Here is a 16,977-nt window from a genome sequence, read left to right as displayed (position 1 = left end):
CTCTTTCCAATCCCATTTCCAAAACTAGCTATCCCACAGCTATCTGGGGCTGCTCTTACAGCCCTCCAGCAGCCAGGCCAGGCCACAAAGCCAGCACATATACTTGCAAAAGGGACTGTTAGGAGGTGGTAGCTATCCAGTGATGCTTACATGGGGGAATCCTTACTGTATCATCCTCCAGTTGCTGCTGCAGTAGGAGTTCCTGCCTTTTACAGAAGTGTCCTCAGTCCCTCCAAGCTAGAGACCCCTTGTTCTCTAACGGGTTTCACAATTAGCTTAGGAGAATATGTATGTTCCTTTAACAGTGGCTGAAGGGAAGTCTGTTGAGAGGAGCGACAGATTTGACTTTACAATCAAGCTGTGGGTCTGCTGGTAGATAAAACTAGCACTGAGATATAAAAGAAACAATGGGAAGGTTTCCACTGGTTGATGCATGGAAAAAAAAAAGACATTTGCCTTTACAAACAAGCTGTAGGTTTGCTGATAAATGAAACTGGATATTAAAAGATGAAAGAAACAATGGGGAAAAACCATAAATTCCGTAAGAGATAAAAATTAAAAGGGAGGGTTATACATTAGAGTGGAATCTTAGGTATCAGGCATTCTGGAAAGTCTGTACCTCTCAAGTGCCTCAGCCAGTAGGGAAAGAGGTAGAGAAATTCAGTCAGGAAATTAGGATAAAAAGGAGGCTGCATTCTCCAAAAATTTGAGAGACCCCAGGGGAATGCCCCATGGCCTCTCCCTTTATTCAAATAAGGTAAAAGGGCTTCTCTGTCTCCTTTTAGGACATAAACCTCTGGTGTTTGTGGATTAATCTTCTTGACACTGTGAACCCTCTGCAAATAGTTAATCCATTTTGTGCTATGATAAAGGTACTTATTTCACACATAAGAAAGTGGGCACATAGTGGTTTTCTCTGTAACTTTTCTGGATTTGTGACCAGCATAGTTTTGTAGGGAAGACAATAAAGTATCATCTTTGGATGTGCAGCTGCTAAATCAAAATGTGTTGCACTGTAAACAGATGCTGTACCTTGTCTTTCCCTGCAGCAATACCTAGTGATCTTTGGCAAGCTAATTTTTGTAGCCTCCTGTAAACAAAGAGCTGCTTGATGGATCTGTGGTCTCCAGAAAGAGTCCTTTTCTCTTTCAAGCATAAAAATAAAACTGTGAATTCTCACTGTTAATCTCATGTCCAGCTGTCTCTTACAGGACCACCTAGGAGTACAGTCATCCACAGCACAGAACTCAACACATTTCTGTAGTGGGTTTCCATATTTTCCTGTTTTCTGCGCAGGTGATCACAGCTTTGGAAAAACAGTGTGCTGTCCTCAAAGACTAGACATCCCCTGCAGCAGGCATGCTTGGAATACTAACAGGCATATTTTATTTCCAAGTGTTCTGCAGCAAAGATTGTTAACACAGCTTGTCTGGTCGCTTTAACAATAACCCTCCTTGTCCTCACAATGGCTGCTTAAAAAGAGTCATCTTGGAACACTTTAACATTTATGAGCCTAAACATTATTCTTGGCCCCATGTCTGAGAAACAGCTCATTTCAGGGAGTGCTTAGGAGCAGTGTGCCACAATGCAGTGGCATGCTGTGGTGGTGCAGCTCCAGGGGCAGTAGTCATTATGTAATCCTTTATGCTCATGTCTCCTCTTTGTTCTACTTTACATGGCCGAGAGCTTGAATTCAAGTTTGAGAAGAGGCAGAAACTTCGGTGTCACTGGTAAAGCTTGTTAACTCCTCCCTCTTCCTGCAGGAAGAACTGCAAGGGGAATCCTAGAGATTACTAGTCCTAATACTTCTAACGGTCATGCCAGTACTCCTCCTTTTTGTTTAGAAAATAGAGTCATGCTGTTTGGCTAAAGAAAATATACTTGAAATTGTTCAAATTTATGACCAAAATTTACCTTCATTTGACATTTTTATAAGAACATTTTGACCCAGAGAGCAAAGCACATCAGTTTTGGAAAGAAATAGTGGTAACAGTTCTAGGCTCTTCGGGTAACTGGAATGATTTAGCTGAAGTATGTGTGATTATATTTCCAGGCAGTAATAACCATATGCTCTATTTATGCAGAGTATTTTAGAATATTACAAGCCAGTTTTAATAAGAGTTCTAGTGTTCTAGCTCCTGTTACTGTATTATTTTAATCTTTACTTTTTACTACAAGGTCCGCTTTGTCTTTACTAATAGTTTATATCTGACAATTTAGCTTCCTGAGTAACTCAGTACTTTACTAAATATGGCCACTCACAGCAAAGTAGGTCTGGTAATTTGACCTAAGTTTGGCTAAATGTTTGCTAAGCTTAGCCTGTGAACCTCACCAGGTAGACCCTGAGGCTAATTTAAAGGAGCATTTAGAGAAAAATGATGAGGATACTATTCTGTCTATTCACAGTGGGGCTGGAGTGGGCTTCCTGCTGTCTCAGTAACATGCTAAAGTTTAACCTAGGAAAAATAGTTTGTACTGAACATGCTACTAAAAAGAAATGCAGAGAGCCAGTGCAGCAGAGAACAGTGAGCTAATGGAAAAACATCTGCTCCCCTGAGTTATGTACAGCAGGAACTTTTTTTTTCCCTTTGCAAAACACTTGTGATTTATTTATTTTATTCCATATGGGCCAGTTCCTGGGAAAAAGCTGTGTTAGAGGAAATGGGCTTTGTTCCACAAGAAAGTGTCATCGGGGCCAGTGGGCTGAAGTCTCCCAATGTGCTGGTCAGCAGCCATGGAGCCGGATCCTGGCAGCAGCAAAGGGTGCAGCCAGGCCCTCCCCTGCTGCCCCCCTGCTCACCCAGCACAGCTTGTGTTTGCACAGCCTGTGCATGGGCACTTCAGTGTTTTTCCTTCTCAAAGCTTTTAGCAGTCATAAGCCCCTGCAGGTTATTAGCCGTGGTATTAAAGCTGTTAATCAGATGGGGGAGACATCTTTATTGATATTGCCAGAATAGCTGGATCAGATAGTGTTCTGTAATGCAACACTGGTTGTTGAACCAATTCTGATATTTTTCTTTCTTTTTTAAGTGCTTTCAAATTTTAGAATTTGAAGTTTAGAACTTCCCCATTCACTGCTTGAGTTCTTGAGCTCCATAAATACTGCTAATTTTTGTGTCTCTTTACAGTGACACAAAGCATTGTGAAAGTTGGAGCCTGGTGAGGAGGAACAGGGGAGTCCTTTATTACACTTCCATTTCTGAGGAGAATGAAGGTGTACTGCAAAGATGGCTCCCCTGCAGTATTTACTTATTAGGAGGGATTAGGAACACTTCAACTGGTGATAGAAATTGGTAAAGTGAGCTGGTTTTGTCCCCTTTGAAATGAAGTTAAGCCAGCAGTAGTTCTGCTGAGCCTCCTAGCTTAGCAAGCTCTGTTCTAGACTTGTGGTAGAGACTAAAGATCACCAAATTCATCATTTCTCTTCATCTGAACATCCTCAAGAGGGATTAATAAGTTTTGTTCTACACTCTGCAGTTTTGTTTATTGTATTTTCTGTCAACAATGAATTTAAAAAGTCAAAAATATTCTTGCCAGCCTTATGTTTGTACAGGGCATTTGGGATTGCCTCCTCCATTCCTGAGGCTTCTGGATGTTTGCCGTTGCTGGAGCAGGATGTGAAACTTTGTGGACTGGTAATTCTTCAGTATGGACAATCTTCAAAGAGCACATACCATTTCTCAAAATCTGGGACATTCACACGTGTCTTGAACACTCACTTGTGAAGGAAACAGGCGGCAGCTACCAGTGCCTTTTGTTAAGCATTCTGTAGAAAATTTGCCAAGAGATGGAGAGAAACCTGTTGCACTACCAGAGAATTACTGAAATTACTACAGAAAACTAGCATCTCCTCAGCTGCTCAGTAATTTTGGACAAGTGATAAAATGTACAGTCATGAAGAAGGAGGCAGGACATTTGTGCATACCAGAGAGAGAAAACAGGAATTTAAACCTGACTGGGCTGCTAGTCATGTTTTGACTGCACCATTTAGTGTAGAAGGTATTTGTGGCACTTCTGTGCTGCTTCCAAAAACTTTGATCCTAATGCAACATTTGTAAATAAAGAAGCTTGGTGGTCATTTCAGGCCCTGTGATACCTGAAGCTTGGGTATTTAAAGCCAGTCCCTGGAATTCAGTTTGGGTTCAAAGAGAGGACGTAAAATTTGTTGCTTCATTCAGAAGAGCAAATGACTGAGCTAAGGTGTATGGGAACAAGCAGCAGTTTCTGTACTTCATTTCTGTTTCAAATCTTTGCATCAAATGAAATTACTGTAGTCAGGATATACCTTGAGGAATCTTCTGTCTAATCTGCCAAGAATTGTCAAGCTACCCCATGCAGAGTGGAGTCGTAGCATGGAACAATGACTAAACCTTATCTGCCAACAAGGAAAGGCAGTGGGGGAGCCCTTTGTCATGATAATAGCTCAGTTGCCACTGCTGATGGCAGAGTTGTCTCCCCCAGAGTGGGTCTTTCCAACTGGCTAAGGGCTCTTGCAGTAACAAGCATTAATAACTCCTGAAGGCAGATGATGTGGAACAGAAATCACCTTCCAAAACACCCTACAGATGCTCTCACCTTCTTAAGTGTGAAGGGCTGCTCTGCACTGTATCATCCTACTGGGCATTTGACTGTTACCCTGGCCACATCACTATGCAGTAACATTTTTGGGACAGGCAAGAGTAGAGCGCTTTAGATACATCAGGCACACACAACCAAGTGATGTGGAGCAGTCTACTTTGTGGTAGTTAAATGCTGCATCTTGGATAGCACCAAATATGATTCACAACTAAGGAGATTTTAAGTCTTGTGTTGTTCACATTGCAGAAAAACTTTTCAAATCTGTTTGATTTCTTTAGGCTAGAATTAAAATTGTTGCTGCAGTGACAAGCACTGTCACTCGACACTGCTTAGAAATAGGAAATAGTCAGTGTTCAAGGTGATGTTGAACAGCTCTGTTTCTCAGACAACAGTGTGATGCAGACATGACTGGATTACACATTTGCTACACCCCTGATGGACTCCCTAATAGAACTCTGCAAATGGTTTTATCTTGGACAAAATAAAGGGGCTGACTGTAGGACACCCAGCTTTGTCAGTGTTCTGGGACTTGCTCTTGGTCTGTGCATTTGTTAGGGGTCTTTGGAGAGCAAGTAGATGGTATGCTTCTGGCAATTTTCACTTGATTAAGGATCTTTACTGTAGATGAGCTTAAATGCTAGCAGAAATAGCTGAAATAACTAGGAGCTTATATTGGAAGTTAATAATAATCTCAATGCAGTGGCATGCTGCTCTCAGGGACTGGGCCCAGCATTAAAATGGGTGCATCAGTCCACTTGCAAGTCCAGACAAAAGAGGCCATTAACCACAAGATAGCAGTTGTTCGAAGAGCAGCAGAATAGGTTGGACAATACTGGAAGAGAGCACAAATGGGAAACATAAAGTGGGTCTGAGAAAGGAATGAATTGTGCTAGGCTAAACCTTGAAATCAGCTGAATAGTTGTTTGTGGTTTCAGTGCAGGCATAGGCTTCAATAACTGAATGAGAGAGTGGACGATTGGCTCATTCATGCAGTGCACTGTCTCTTACCTGTAGGTAATAGTGCTGAAATATTCCCTAATGTCATTCACACTCAGAGTTTCTACCATTACTCCAGAGAGAATAATAGAAGAGTAGATCCAGGATCATCATCTCTCTGCTCATTAGCATTCTGAGTTCTTTCAGGTCAAAAAAGAATGTAAATTTGTACATTTATTGAAGTTTTTATGGAGATGGTGTTAAGTGAGATAGAGCAAGGAAGCTTGGTTTTAGATTCAAAGCTCTGAAGAATGTCAGTACCAAGAACAATCTAGTACAATAACGTCAGGAAAATCAATCCACAAACACCAGAGGTTTATGTCCAAAAAGGAGACAGAGGAGTCCTTTTACTTTATTTGAATAAAGGGAGAGGCCATGGGGCATTCCCCTGAGGTCTCTCAAACTTTTGGAGGGCGCAGCCTCCTTTTTATCCTAATTCCAGGCTGCTTGCCCCTTCTCTCTTTCCCCATAGGCTGAGGTACTTGAGAGGTACAGGCTTCCCGGAACACCTGATACCTGGGATACCTCCTCCTCCCCGCCCCCGACAATGCATAATCCCTTTTTAATTCTTAACTCTTGTGGAATTCATGGTTCTCTTTCAGTACCTCTTTCATCTTTCAGTGGAATCTATCCCATTGTTTCTGTTGTCTCTCACTGATAGCTGCATCTTATCAGCAGACCCACAGCTTGTTTGTAAAGACAATCCCATCATTCCTCTCAATAATGAGAGGTTCATAAATGGTTTCTCTGAAGCATTGACCCTTTCACAGGATAAGTATTACAGATACTATATACCTGTGTCAGCATGAGAAGATATTATCTGCTTTGAAGTGGAATTGGATGCCAACTTTAAAAGAACTTCCTCACAAGGATTGCTAATTTGGTTAGATGTTATTTACAGCAAAATTAGGTTATATAAGGAGATAGGCTGATTAATCCAATGGAAGCAGGTTAACAGGAAGCTGCTAACCCAGGTAACATGAAAGTGGGTGTTTCAGTACTTTCAGTACCACTGAGGGTTTTACCATGGTAAATTTAGTAGGTCCTTGTTTTTTGGGTTTGATTTCTGCCTCTAGCTGTGTTTTTAATTCCATGCTACACAAGCATATCTTGTTAATCTTTAAATAAAATGTGTGTGTAATAGAAGGGAAAAATGAATTCACAGAGAACACATTTTCATCATTATGTCCTTCAATGTCTATTTTTAGCTGGGTAGCTAAAAATTTTAACACTCCTTTCCTTTCGTAACCAAAAGGCACCCCTCTCATTCTTTTTTATGCAAATTAGGCCTCCCACACTGTTAAATCATTTTTATTGACTATTGAGACTGCAAAGAAACTGACTGAACTTTAATATCCTACATTGCCATACCATAAAATACAATTTGTAGTATTTAGATTCTGTGTTGCTGCACTTACTCTAAATATTTTTATTATTACTGAAGTTGTTACTGAAGAAGATTTACAGGCACCATAGAAAGAATAAGTACTCTCTATTTTGCATGCATTGAAACACTGGCTGTGCATGATTTCACATCTAAACCCACCTGCTCCCAGTTTTGTTCTGAAATGAAACAAGTCACATGGTCCTCTTAGTTGCTAGTAGAGCTTTTAGTATGGCAGTATCGGAAACTTCAGCTGACTTTAAATAGTGCCAGGATTTTACCCCTTCTTTTGTACTGCTAAGTTTGTGCAAACTGCAAGCATGTAGTGTTCATCTTCAGGCTGTGAATTGTTGCTTTGCACATCTCCAGTCTCATTAATGCCACATGCATGGAAAATGCTCTGTTCCTTGGAAGCACAAGGAAAATACTGTCCTCCCACCAATTTTTGCATAGGCTGTGCACATACTCATCTTGACAAGGTACACGACCTTGCTTTCTGTTATTACAGATAGCTTCAGCCTCTTGGAGCCAAGGGAAGGGATGCATGCAGAGATTTTATGATTAACCAGAAAGAAATGCATATGAGTCATTCTGAAAGAGTATAACTCTTCTGAAGGGACTAATACTTTGCTTATGACAGCTTCGGAGAATGACATATATCTTGTATCACAGCCTAGGGATGGCTGAGAAATATTCAAGCATTTTCTCAACAGTGTTTCACCCTTCTTCTAGCAGGGTCACCTCAGAAGTGGAAGGATGTTCAGCCATGCTGTCACTTCACTACCAAATCATTTTCAGTATGCCAGTGGAAATGCCATTTGTGATCCCAGTCTCATGTCAGGCCAAGGTGGAGCCTTCCCGTGGTCAGGGAAGGGACTGTTCTTGAGATACTTCCATGCTCACCTCTCGCAAGTTCCAGGTCACCATGCCAAGTCCCCATGGTCATCTGGGTCTCTTAGTGTTTTGAAACAGCAGACTTTCAAAGCTATTAAAGAGGAATTTTCACTCTAATTTCCCCCCTCCCAGAAACTTCCTGACAATGCTGACTGCCTTAAAAAGTCAGGACATTTAAGGCTGTGTCTAATTTCAGAACTGTTTCTCTAAATCTGGGGCCTGAATTAGTAATTTTGAATTAGACTCTTGAACTGTCAATACTTACTGCATGACATCAGTCAAAAAAAAAAAAAGAGACACTGAGTTTTTGCAGTGAGAACATGTAGAGTACAGGTTATGGATCAAAGAGAAATGCCTGCTGTATGAAGATAATTATTTTACCTACATACATACTTACGTACATATATATATGTCTGTATATAAGAACAGTTTCCCTTTTCAATTACATGTGGCAGTGAAAACTGAGTATTGCTTTTGACCTTTGAGAATTTAATAGCTAATAAATCAAGAATTAAAATAGAATATTTTGGTTGGAAGGGACCTACAACAATCATCCAGTCCAACACCACAATCTAGTCCAAATCCTGAGAAATGTTAAAGTTCATCCATGCGATATATTATGAAATTCATAATGAGAAATTATTTTATTAACAAGTTGACATTCAAACACATAAGTATGCCTGTTACACATTTTTTTCTAAGGAAACCTGTAAGAAAGTTGCTGATAGTTCAAGAAAGTAAATGAGCAGTCTCTTCCAAGAGCTGTATTTTGTTTTCCTCTAATGTATGAGGATGTAAACGGGTGAATAAGCAATACAAATAAGTCTCTATTTCAAGAGCCTTTTGACTTAACAGCCTCTGAAAAATTAAGAGACAGTTGTCTCATAAGCTTGCCAAATAAGCAGAGAAAACCACCTTAAATCTTCTTTTTAAATGGGAAAATACTCTCCTAAGTAAGTTATGTAATGTCCAGCTCCGACGTGTTCTATTAGTCTGACATTTTTGAAGTTCTCAGTAGACAGTGCATTGGCTTATTCTGTTCTTTTTTCCCCTCCAGATTATTTGGAAATACCTGTGATGACTCCATGTAACAACCAGCTATTCTTTAGGGCTCTGTTCAGCACTATTTACTTTCCCAATGGAAGAATCCTTAAGGCCTCTGTCAGGACACCACCCAAAGGTGTCCATGAACATCTGTAAAGATCCCTTAACATTAGGAAGATACACATTCAGTGAATCCAGTCACGATAATAAGCATTAACCATAGTAGTAAGCATTATGCAGGATCGTGGCCTCATGTTTTAATATGCTTAAGGCAGATGATATATAATTATTATGAAGAAAGGTCTCTGTTTCATTTCATCTAATGGCAGGGTGTTTTTTGCTTTGTTTTTATGGCTTGGTGTTTTGTTTTTCCTTCAGCTGAACTCTTCCTGGAACTGCAGCATCTCAAAGAAGCAGGCTTTTGTACCCAAGAGGCAGCTAGTCTTTTCCCCACATCTCATGCTGTACTGTACATGCGTGGGAGGCTTGCAGAGATGAAAGGCAATTTGGAGGAGGCTAAGCAATTGTATGATGAAGCACTCACAGTGAATCCAGCTGGAGTGGAAATTATGCACAGCCTGGTGAGTTTGCAGGGGCTCAGCTCCATTATAGTATTTATGTTCCTGATTAACTGTAATAAGAAGGGAGAGGGCTCATGCTTGCTCTGAATGACATTGTCTTGCTAATCCTGAGAGCAAGTGACTGTTCCAAGAATAAATTGGGTAGTTTAAACCTCTATTTTAAGACTGCATTGAATATTTTTAACTAATTGGGACTTGTGTCAAAAGTAAATATTTTAATTGACAAAGGCTGATACTTTTGGAAGTCAGATCACTGCTTTGTCTTTGCTGTTTTTCTTACTAACTGTCACAGACCTTAAATAAGCAGTTTATTTAAGTTTTATTTTACACTGATATTTGAAAGATCTGATCTAAATAACTAAAGAAAGAAAGATAAATACGTACGTACATACATACAGGCTTTGTAAAACTTGGGCTGGTTTGTTGTATCTGCTAAAATCAGGATAAGCTATGAGTTTACATAAAATGAATCTGTTACTGTCATAAGCTGCAGCTTAGTTCCAGCCTTGTGTAGGGGCAGTAACTCCACATTTGTGGGGTTTTTTTTGGTAACACTGCTACCTAGCAAGTATTCTTTTCCTGTGGCACCAAGCCCAAAACAAACTGTTTTCCAAACACAGGGCCTAGAGCTTAATAACAATAATTATTATTCAGGAGCTTTATGGAAGACCAAAACCCACTTCTCTTGTGAAATCAGAACAGTTAATCATATTTGATCCATGGTGTGTCTTGTTAACTGTAGCCCTTACCAGGTCTCTCAGGGATTTTAGAAGTTTGTCTTGACTAACTTAATTTTTACAGGAATTCTATATACATGTGACTGCTTAGTGTCTTTGCTAGCATATTTGTATCTCCTGGCATTAATTTGATTCTGGTGAGGTTTGCTGGCAACTCCAAAACTGCAGGGTTATCAGTCTGCAAGAGATCAAATGTTAAGTGAAGTTATAATTGGAGAAAATAATAGAACCTACAGGCAAAGGGCAAGATACTTGGTAATAATAAATGTTCAGAACAAAAATAGCAAATAGCTGTTGCATGTCAGGAGAACGTTGCAAGACTGCTGTACACATTAGGCTTATATGGGGCAAAAATATTGCTTTGTTGTTGTAATGCAGCCTTTACAAATTCACTCATTAAAAACCTAGTTAGATGAAATGATGTTCTTTGCTCTGCCATAATTTAAGAGAAGTTGCTGATACAGGAGAAATCATTAAATTAGATGCCAACATGATACTAATAGCTCTGATTTTTGTCTTATTTTATGGACATAACCACATTCTGTGTCTTCACATTACAGTTGCTTGTAATTTTCTGAAACTATAAGAACTTGGAATTTTCCAAGGTGCACATCTCAGATGTTCTGGCCCAGTTTACTTCAGAAGATTTCATCCCAACATGGCTTTGCTGTTTCTGAAAAGGAGGCTAAGAAGAGACCTTAAAAGCTTATGCAATATCTTCTTTACTGTGCCTTGGTGTCTCCAGGTTTTGTCAGAAATGGGTAACATGTAAGAAAATGAGAAAATCTTTCCTAGGTTATCCAAGTTGTAACCTTTAAAAACACATATATGCTTAGTAGGTAAGTATTTCTGAAAGTTTTAAGGAGTCTGTGAATGCTTATTCCCCTCAAACTCCGGTGAATTTTCAGGAAGGTCTAGAGGAATTACTCTTTTAACTACAGGCCTGTCAGTCTCACTTCAGTGACTGGTAAAATTATAGACTTTATTCTGGGAGGTATTGAAAAACACCTGAAGAACAGTGCAGTCATTGGTCACAGCCACCGTGGATTCATGAGGGCACCTGTCCTGGGGCCAGTCTGGGTATACCTACAGCATGGAGCACGAGAGGCTGGAAGGCTGCTTCATGGAAAGGGACCTGGGGGTCCTGGTCAGTGACAAGGTGAATGTGAGTCAGCAGTGCTCTGGCAGCCAGGAGGGCCAGCCCTGTCCTGGGGGGCATCCGGCACAGCATGGCCAGCTGGGCAAGGGAGAGGATTGTCCTGCTCAGCTCTGGACTGGGGTGGCCTCAGCTCCAAGGCTGGAGGTAGTTCTGGGTGCCACAGTATAAGGAGGACATTAAACTGTTAGAGAGTATCCAAAGGAGGACAACCAAGACATTGAAGGATCTTGAAGGGAAGCCATATGAGGAACAGCTGAAGTCACTTGGTCTGTTCAGCCTGGAGGAGACTGAGGACAGACCTCAGTACAGTTATAACTTCCTTATGAGCGGAAGAGGGGCAGGCACTGATTCCTTCTCTGTGGTGACCAGTGACAGGACCTGAGGAAATGGCCTGAAGTTGTGTCAGGGAGGGTTAGGTTGGATATTAGGTAAAGATTCTTCACCCAGAGGATGGTAGGTGTAGTGGTTCCCGTTTGAATGCTGGGCAGAAACACCAATTTCGTGTAGTGGTTTAGATTCGCCAATTTGAGTTTCCTGGCCAATGCACCAAAGAATGTGGTGGGTTTAGTGCTTGCTAAAAATCACCAGTGTACTTACTCATTTCTTGCTGTGAGATACAGATCAGGAGAAGAGCAAAACTTGAAAGGTATAAATAAACTTTATTAACAGAACTGCAAGAATAAGAAGAAGAACCAGAGTAAAACTTCCAGAACACTTTTCCTCCCCTTGCCCAACTTCTTTCCTTTCCCAGCTGATCACGTAGAGACAAAACCTGGGATGTTAGAGCAGTACCAACTATAAAATAGTCTTTCATCAGTTCTTGTAGGGTGTGGAGTGTTCTCTTGCCATGCCATGGAGACTGCTCCACAAGAAACAGTTCTCTCATGGCTTTTCATTCCCATGATAAGCTGCTGCCTGGGATAAGTTCTGCAATTGTGAAATCCTTCCCATTTTCACAGCCCTCTTAGAGGTGTGTCCATGGGCCATGAACTCATGGGGGTATTATTTTAAGGATGAGCTGTTCAAAGGCAAAGGTGCTCTTCATCTGTCCCTGTGATCATCTCTGGGAACAGAGGTTTTCTTCTTCTCTTCCTGGGGGCAAAGGGTCTTCATCACTGTCATCTTTCCCTGTCTTTGTTCAAACTTCTCATGGGATCAGAGCTACTCCAATATCTGCTTGGCTTCATCAATGGATGCCTCTGCTCACATCTACAGTTTGAATACTTCATCCCCCCCATATTCCCTCATGAATTAAAGGGGATATTTCAGTGTATCATTGTCCATCTCCATGGCCCATGACCAAAAGAGCTCTCAGCCCCATTAGGGCATCTCCTCATTTTCCTTCCATCTGAAGTTTGACTCCATCTTTACTCACCTTGGTGTCTTCATATTGTCTTTCTACGTGTTGTCACTCTTTTTCTCTCCCTGGAGAGAGGATCAAGGTCTGCAGGTCTCATCTGTGTTAATAAGGGTTAATATCTTGCCCAGTGGCTGCAGCAGTCACAGTGATAGATTTCAGGCCACACTGGGCTCCTACTGGGGTAGGGAGGATGGGACAGCCTGGAGCTATTCCCAGGGCCTGATGGGCCCCGCTCAACTGGGGGGTGGGGGGGGGTGGGGTGATGGTTAGTGTCAGCAAGGTGTCAGCAGCCATGGCCCAGCCCAGCCTGGGGCCAAGGCCCCCCGGCCTCCTGTTCCCCACCCGGGAGCCACAGGGGTGTGGGGCCAGCCCCATCAGAGCTCAGCTACGTTTCAAGGTCAGAACCAAAGAGAGAGATTTCCCGGGCTTGTGGTTTTTAAAATGTTGATCTCACAGAGGCGAATTTGTGAGATCAAATGACAACATTTTGAACCATTTCTAAATGGTTCAAAATGTTATCAGTTTTCAAGAGCTAGCCAGCTATTGGCCTTTCCCAGGCGCAGAGGGAGCTCCCAGCAGCTTTTCTCAAAGAAATCACTTCTGTGGGTGGTTTCTTACTTCTTCCCCAAATGCCAATCAATGCAAAACCAGCACAGTTGGGCACTGGAATGGGCATCCCAGAGAAGTCACAGCATCAAGCCTGTCAGAGTTCAGGAAGCATTTGGACAATGCTCTCAGGCACATGGTGTGACTCTTGCAGCTGTCTTCTGTGAGACCAAGAGACAGTCTCAATCATCCTTGTTGGTTCCTTCCAGTTTAGAGTATTCTATGATGATGTTTTAGTCAAGAGGTGGATGTAAAATTTAGAAGAGCTGAAAAATAGTGGGATGAGAACTTTGGGGGCAGAGACTGAGCTGTAAACAAGTAGGGAAGGGGAAAGAAGCTGAAAACATGAGAGAAATATGGATAGATAGAAAATAGGGTGAGATAGATAACACTGGTAAGACTAGATAGATAAGACACATGGATGGAGGTCTGGGCATGCTGGAAAGGATGAATTAAAGGAGTCAATCTTAGGAGAATAAGAAAGGAGCAGGAACTTGTAAAAGTACTTCTTTCCATGTCCTTCAGTCTCCTTAAGATTCTGAGCCTTCACATCCTGGTGCCAGAAAATATCAGTGAAAATCTAAGCGTGTACCTCACCTCCTTTAACTTGGCACTGCTGGAAGCCTGTGGTTCACACCTGTTAGTTAAGATAGCAAATGTCTGGTCTATCACTGCTGATATGAATCACGGCAGTAGTTATATGGTGCCACATAATGGCATTCTTTTGTGTGCTTTTCCAAAAGCTAGGAAATTGAACATAAGAAGTTAGAGGCATCTGATGAGTACTATAGAAATTAATCATTCTGCTTTCAGAATACAGCTAGAATAATGTGCATTAAACAAGGCTTTTAGGGCTATACATAAAATAAAAAGGGCAAAAATAAAATATTGAATGGTTGCTAGCTAAATGATTTTGTCCTGTGTACTGAATGAGACACTGTCCCCATGGAGAACTTAAAACTGGGTTTATGCAATTGAGGATGTAATGTGACAAGTGGTAAATTCTGAATCTCCTCAAAGCCATCAGAAGAAAACTGAATGTCTTTCTGAAATGTATGTATTAGCCAAGTACTGGTTGTACTTTTATTATTAAAAATGCAAGTTCTTGAGCACAATATGTTCAGTCCCCTACCAGAGGGAAATATGTCTTGGATTATCCAAGAGGGCAAACTAGATTATGTGCTAATTCCAAGGGGTTTGAAATGATACAGTACATATGTACAGGCAGATGGAATTAAATTCACACATTTCAATGCTGGTCCCCCTAATTTGAATACATTGTTTTCCCACTCTGGTAGTACTGTTGTGGATATGTAATAATTTAGAAAAAGATGATCTGGTTGTGAGAATTACTGTTTGACTTGGTACAATTGCCATCCAAGTGACCTAGTCCACTTTAAGGGAAAATTCTGCTGTAGACAGTGCTGAGCCTCCCTGGTGTATCAATATCAATTAGCAAAGTAGTCATGTCTCTTCCCCTGGGCTCTTGGAACTGGGTTGTCAAAGCTATATTTGGAATATTCCAACCTGAAGAGTGTTGCTGGCTTTAAATTAAGGACACAGCTCTAGCAATGAATGAGTCCACTGGGTGTCAGAAACTTCTCCTTACACAGGATAGAGTTGCTGCCATAATACACACAAATTGTTTCTCTGTGCAGCTGAAAATGGTTGTTTTGCTGTGATTGTAGGGTATTTACAATAGCTGTCAAATCAGTGTGCTTTCCATAGAAAGTATGGCAGAGCAGCACCATACAGCAGCACTGCAGTGCCCAACACATCCAGGGTCGGTGCCATGCTATATTTCATCCCAGGGGCCTCTGGCACTTGGTGTCCAGTGCTGTGGTTGGGAAACCACAGGCACTTTGAAAATACCACACAGCTGTGCTGCTTCCTGTAATGCTTGCAGTTTCTGAGTGATGTCACAGGATCCTTAAGCCTGTATCAGGAATCCACCATTGGCCTTTACAGAGTAAGTACTACTGGCTAATACCTAATCTAAGGAAGTATATTTGTTGAGGAATTTTGTTTTAATTTGAAAAAGACACACAGAATCAGTTTTCGGGGCTATTTGAAGCATAATCCTGGTGAGGTGAGCAGCTACTCCTTTGGTTAGATAGCTGTTTGCAGTCAGAAACAATTAGCTTGGGTTGGCCCCTAAAAATTGTACATCCTATGAGACCATAGTTTCTTTAATTAATACAGCTTGCTAGGGTTCTTTTTCCACATTGCTCCTGATTCCATCTCAAAAAATTCTGTCATCCCTTCCTTTGCTAGAACAGCTCTGTTCCTTTCTTCTTCCCTTTCACAGGCTCCTTCTGGGGCCTGCTTGCAAGGGTCATAGAGCATTTCTCCCTCCTGGGGGCTGATGGAGTTTCTACTGAGCAGGTATCTTTGCTGGTCTGGAAACAAGGGCTTATCCATATCTCCTTCCTTTACACTGTGACCTCTGACAGCACATTTCTACAACCAAATAACTATGGCTTATTTCTTTCAGTGTGTACCAGATTTGGTTATATAACAACATTCAATACACAGCTTTGGGATGGTGATTAAAAAACTGACGTGCCCGACTAAGTCAGAAAATATAAGCTGCCTAAGAATATATGGCACCTCCTTTAAAAGCAATACACAGATCCACCTACCTGTATGTAACTAGAGAAAGACACTGAAATTTGTTAGTTCCCAGCCACAGCTCGTTCAGTACTGTTCTCACTTTTGATTCAGAGGAGGAGAAAATCAATGCCAGCATGTTGGGTTTGAGTCCAAAAGCTCTATATGTAATATTGCAAGTTAAACTAAAAACATACTGAGATATTTGGAAGACTCCGGCACAACTTGTATCTCACATAGCACTTTGTCAAGTCACAGTGATTCTCAACACGTTTTAGTTCAGGAAAGAAGAGAAAGAATCATCTATTTAAAAGGGAAGGAAATGGGCACCCTCATCTCTATCACTGTGCCAGATTTAATGAAAACAATAAAAAATACCATCAAAACAAAGCAAAAAAAATGCTTGACTCATATTGAATATTTTGGAATGCAGTGGAAAATTGTAATGATTCCTTATCTTGAAGGTTGTGGCAAGGGCAAGAAGGTTGGTATCAGAATGCTGTGTAGCTGTCTGCACTACCTCATCCCTATCCTTGATAGCAAAAAAAAAGTGAACAACATATTGGGTTTTATTCATATTGTGTCCCTGTTCATAATGTATTTTGTTGCGACCATGTGAATGGGTGGAAAATGTGTTCTTGTGAACACATATTTGATTTGCTCCATAAAGAAATCAAAGGGAATATACAGCTAACAGAGGTTGTGCTAATCATGAGAGTTGTGCTTTAGTTGTCATCTGCACCACGAAACCTAAGATTGGCAGCCATGAAGGAAGAGTTCATAGTCACAGAGTACTCTCCAAGTGAAGTTGGAAAAACAAACTGGATTTAAGTCACCTAAGCTGGGCCAACAAATTGACTGTAGGCTGTTGGATGACCATCGTTTTCCAAGATTAGTATAGATTGTGGCCTTTCCACAAGAACACCTGGTTATTGTTTGGAAGAAGTTCTTTGTGGTAAATGCAGTTGGGGACCTATTACTCGCATACCAGAATCATAGAATGGTTGAGATTGGAAGAGACCTTGGGA

At 41.1% G+C, this 16,977-nt stretch overlaps 1 protein-coding gene across 8 annotated transcripts in view; it reads left to right on the top strand.

Moving 5' to 3' along the window:
• The window catches only part of TTC7A (tetratricopeptide repeat domain 7A), a 202,105-nt gene that overhangs the window by 146,881 nt on the left and 38,247 nt on the right, over positions 1-16,977 (top strand). For 6 of the 8 annotated variants that reach the window (XM_033512562.1, XM_015620500.3, XM_015620502.3 and 3 more), the window contains one exon: positions 9,275-9,477. The exons of 1 other annotated variant lie outside the window; for it this stretch is intronic. In XM_033512562.1, coding sequence (XP_033368453.1) covers positions 9,275-9,477 — 203 coding nt within the window. Of the gene's footprint in view, positions 1-9,274; positions 9,478-10,774; positions 11,398-16,977 lie in introns of those variants that run through there. One more of the 8 variants, XM_033512561.1, reaches the window with a different exon arrangement.

The sequence above is a fragment of the Parus major genome, chromosome 3 (assembly GCF_001522545.3).
Source record: "Parus major isolate Abel chromosome 3, Parus_major1.1, whole genome shotgun sequence".
NCBI lineage: Eukaryota > Metazoa > Chordata > Aves > Passeriformes > Paridae > Parus > Parus major.
The sequence above is the reverse complement of the archived record's forward strand: the minus strand, read 5'-3'. Positions and strand labels throughout refer to the sequence as shown.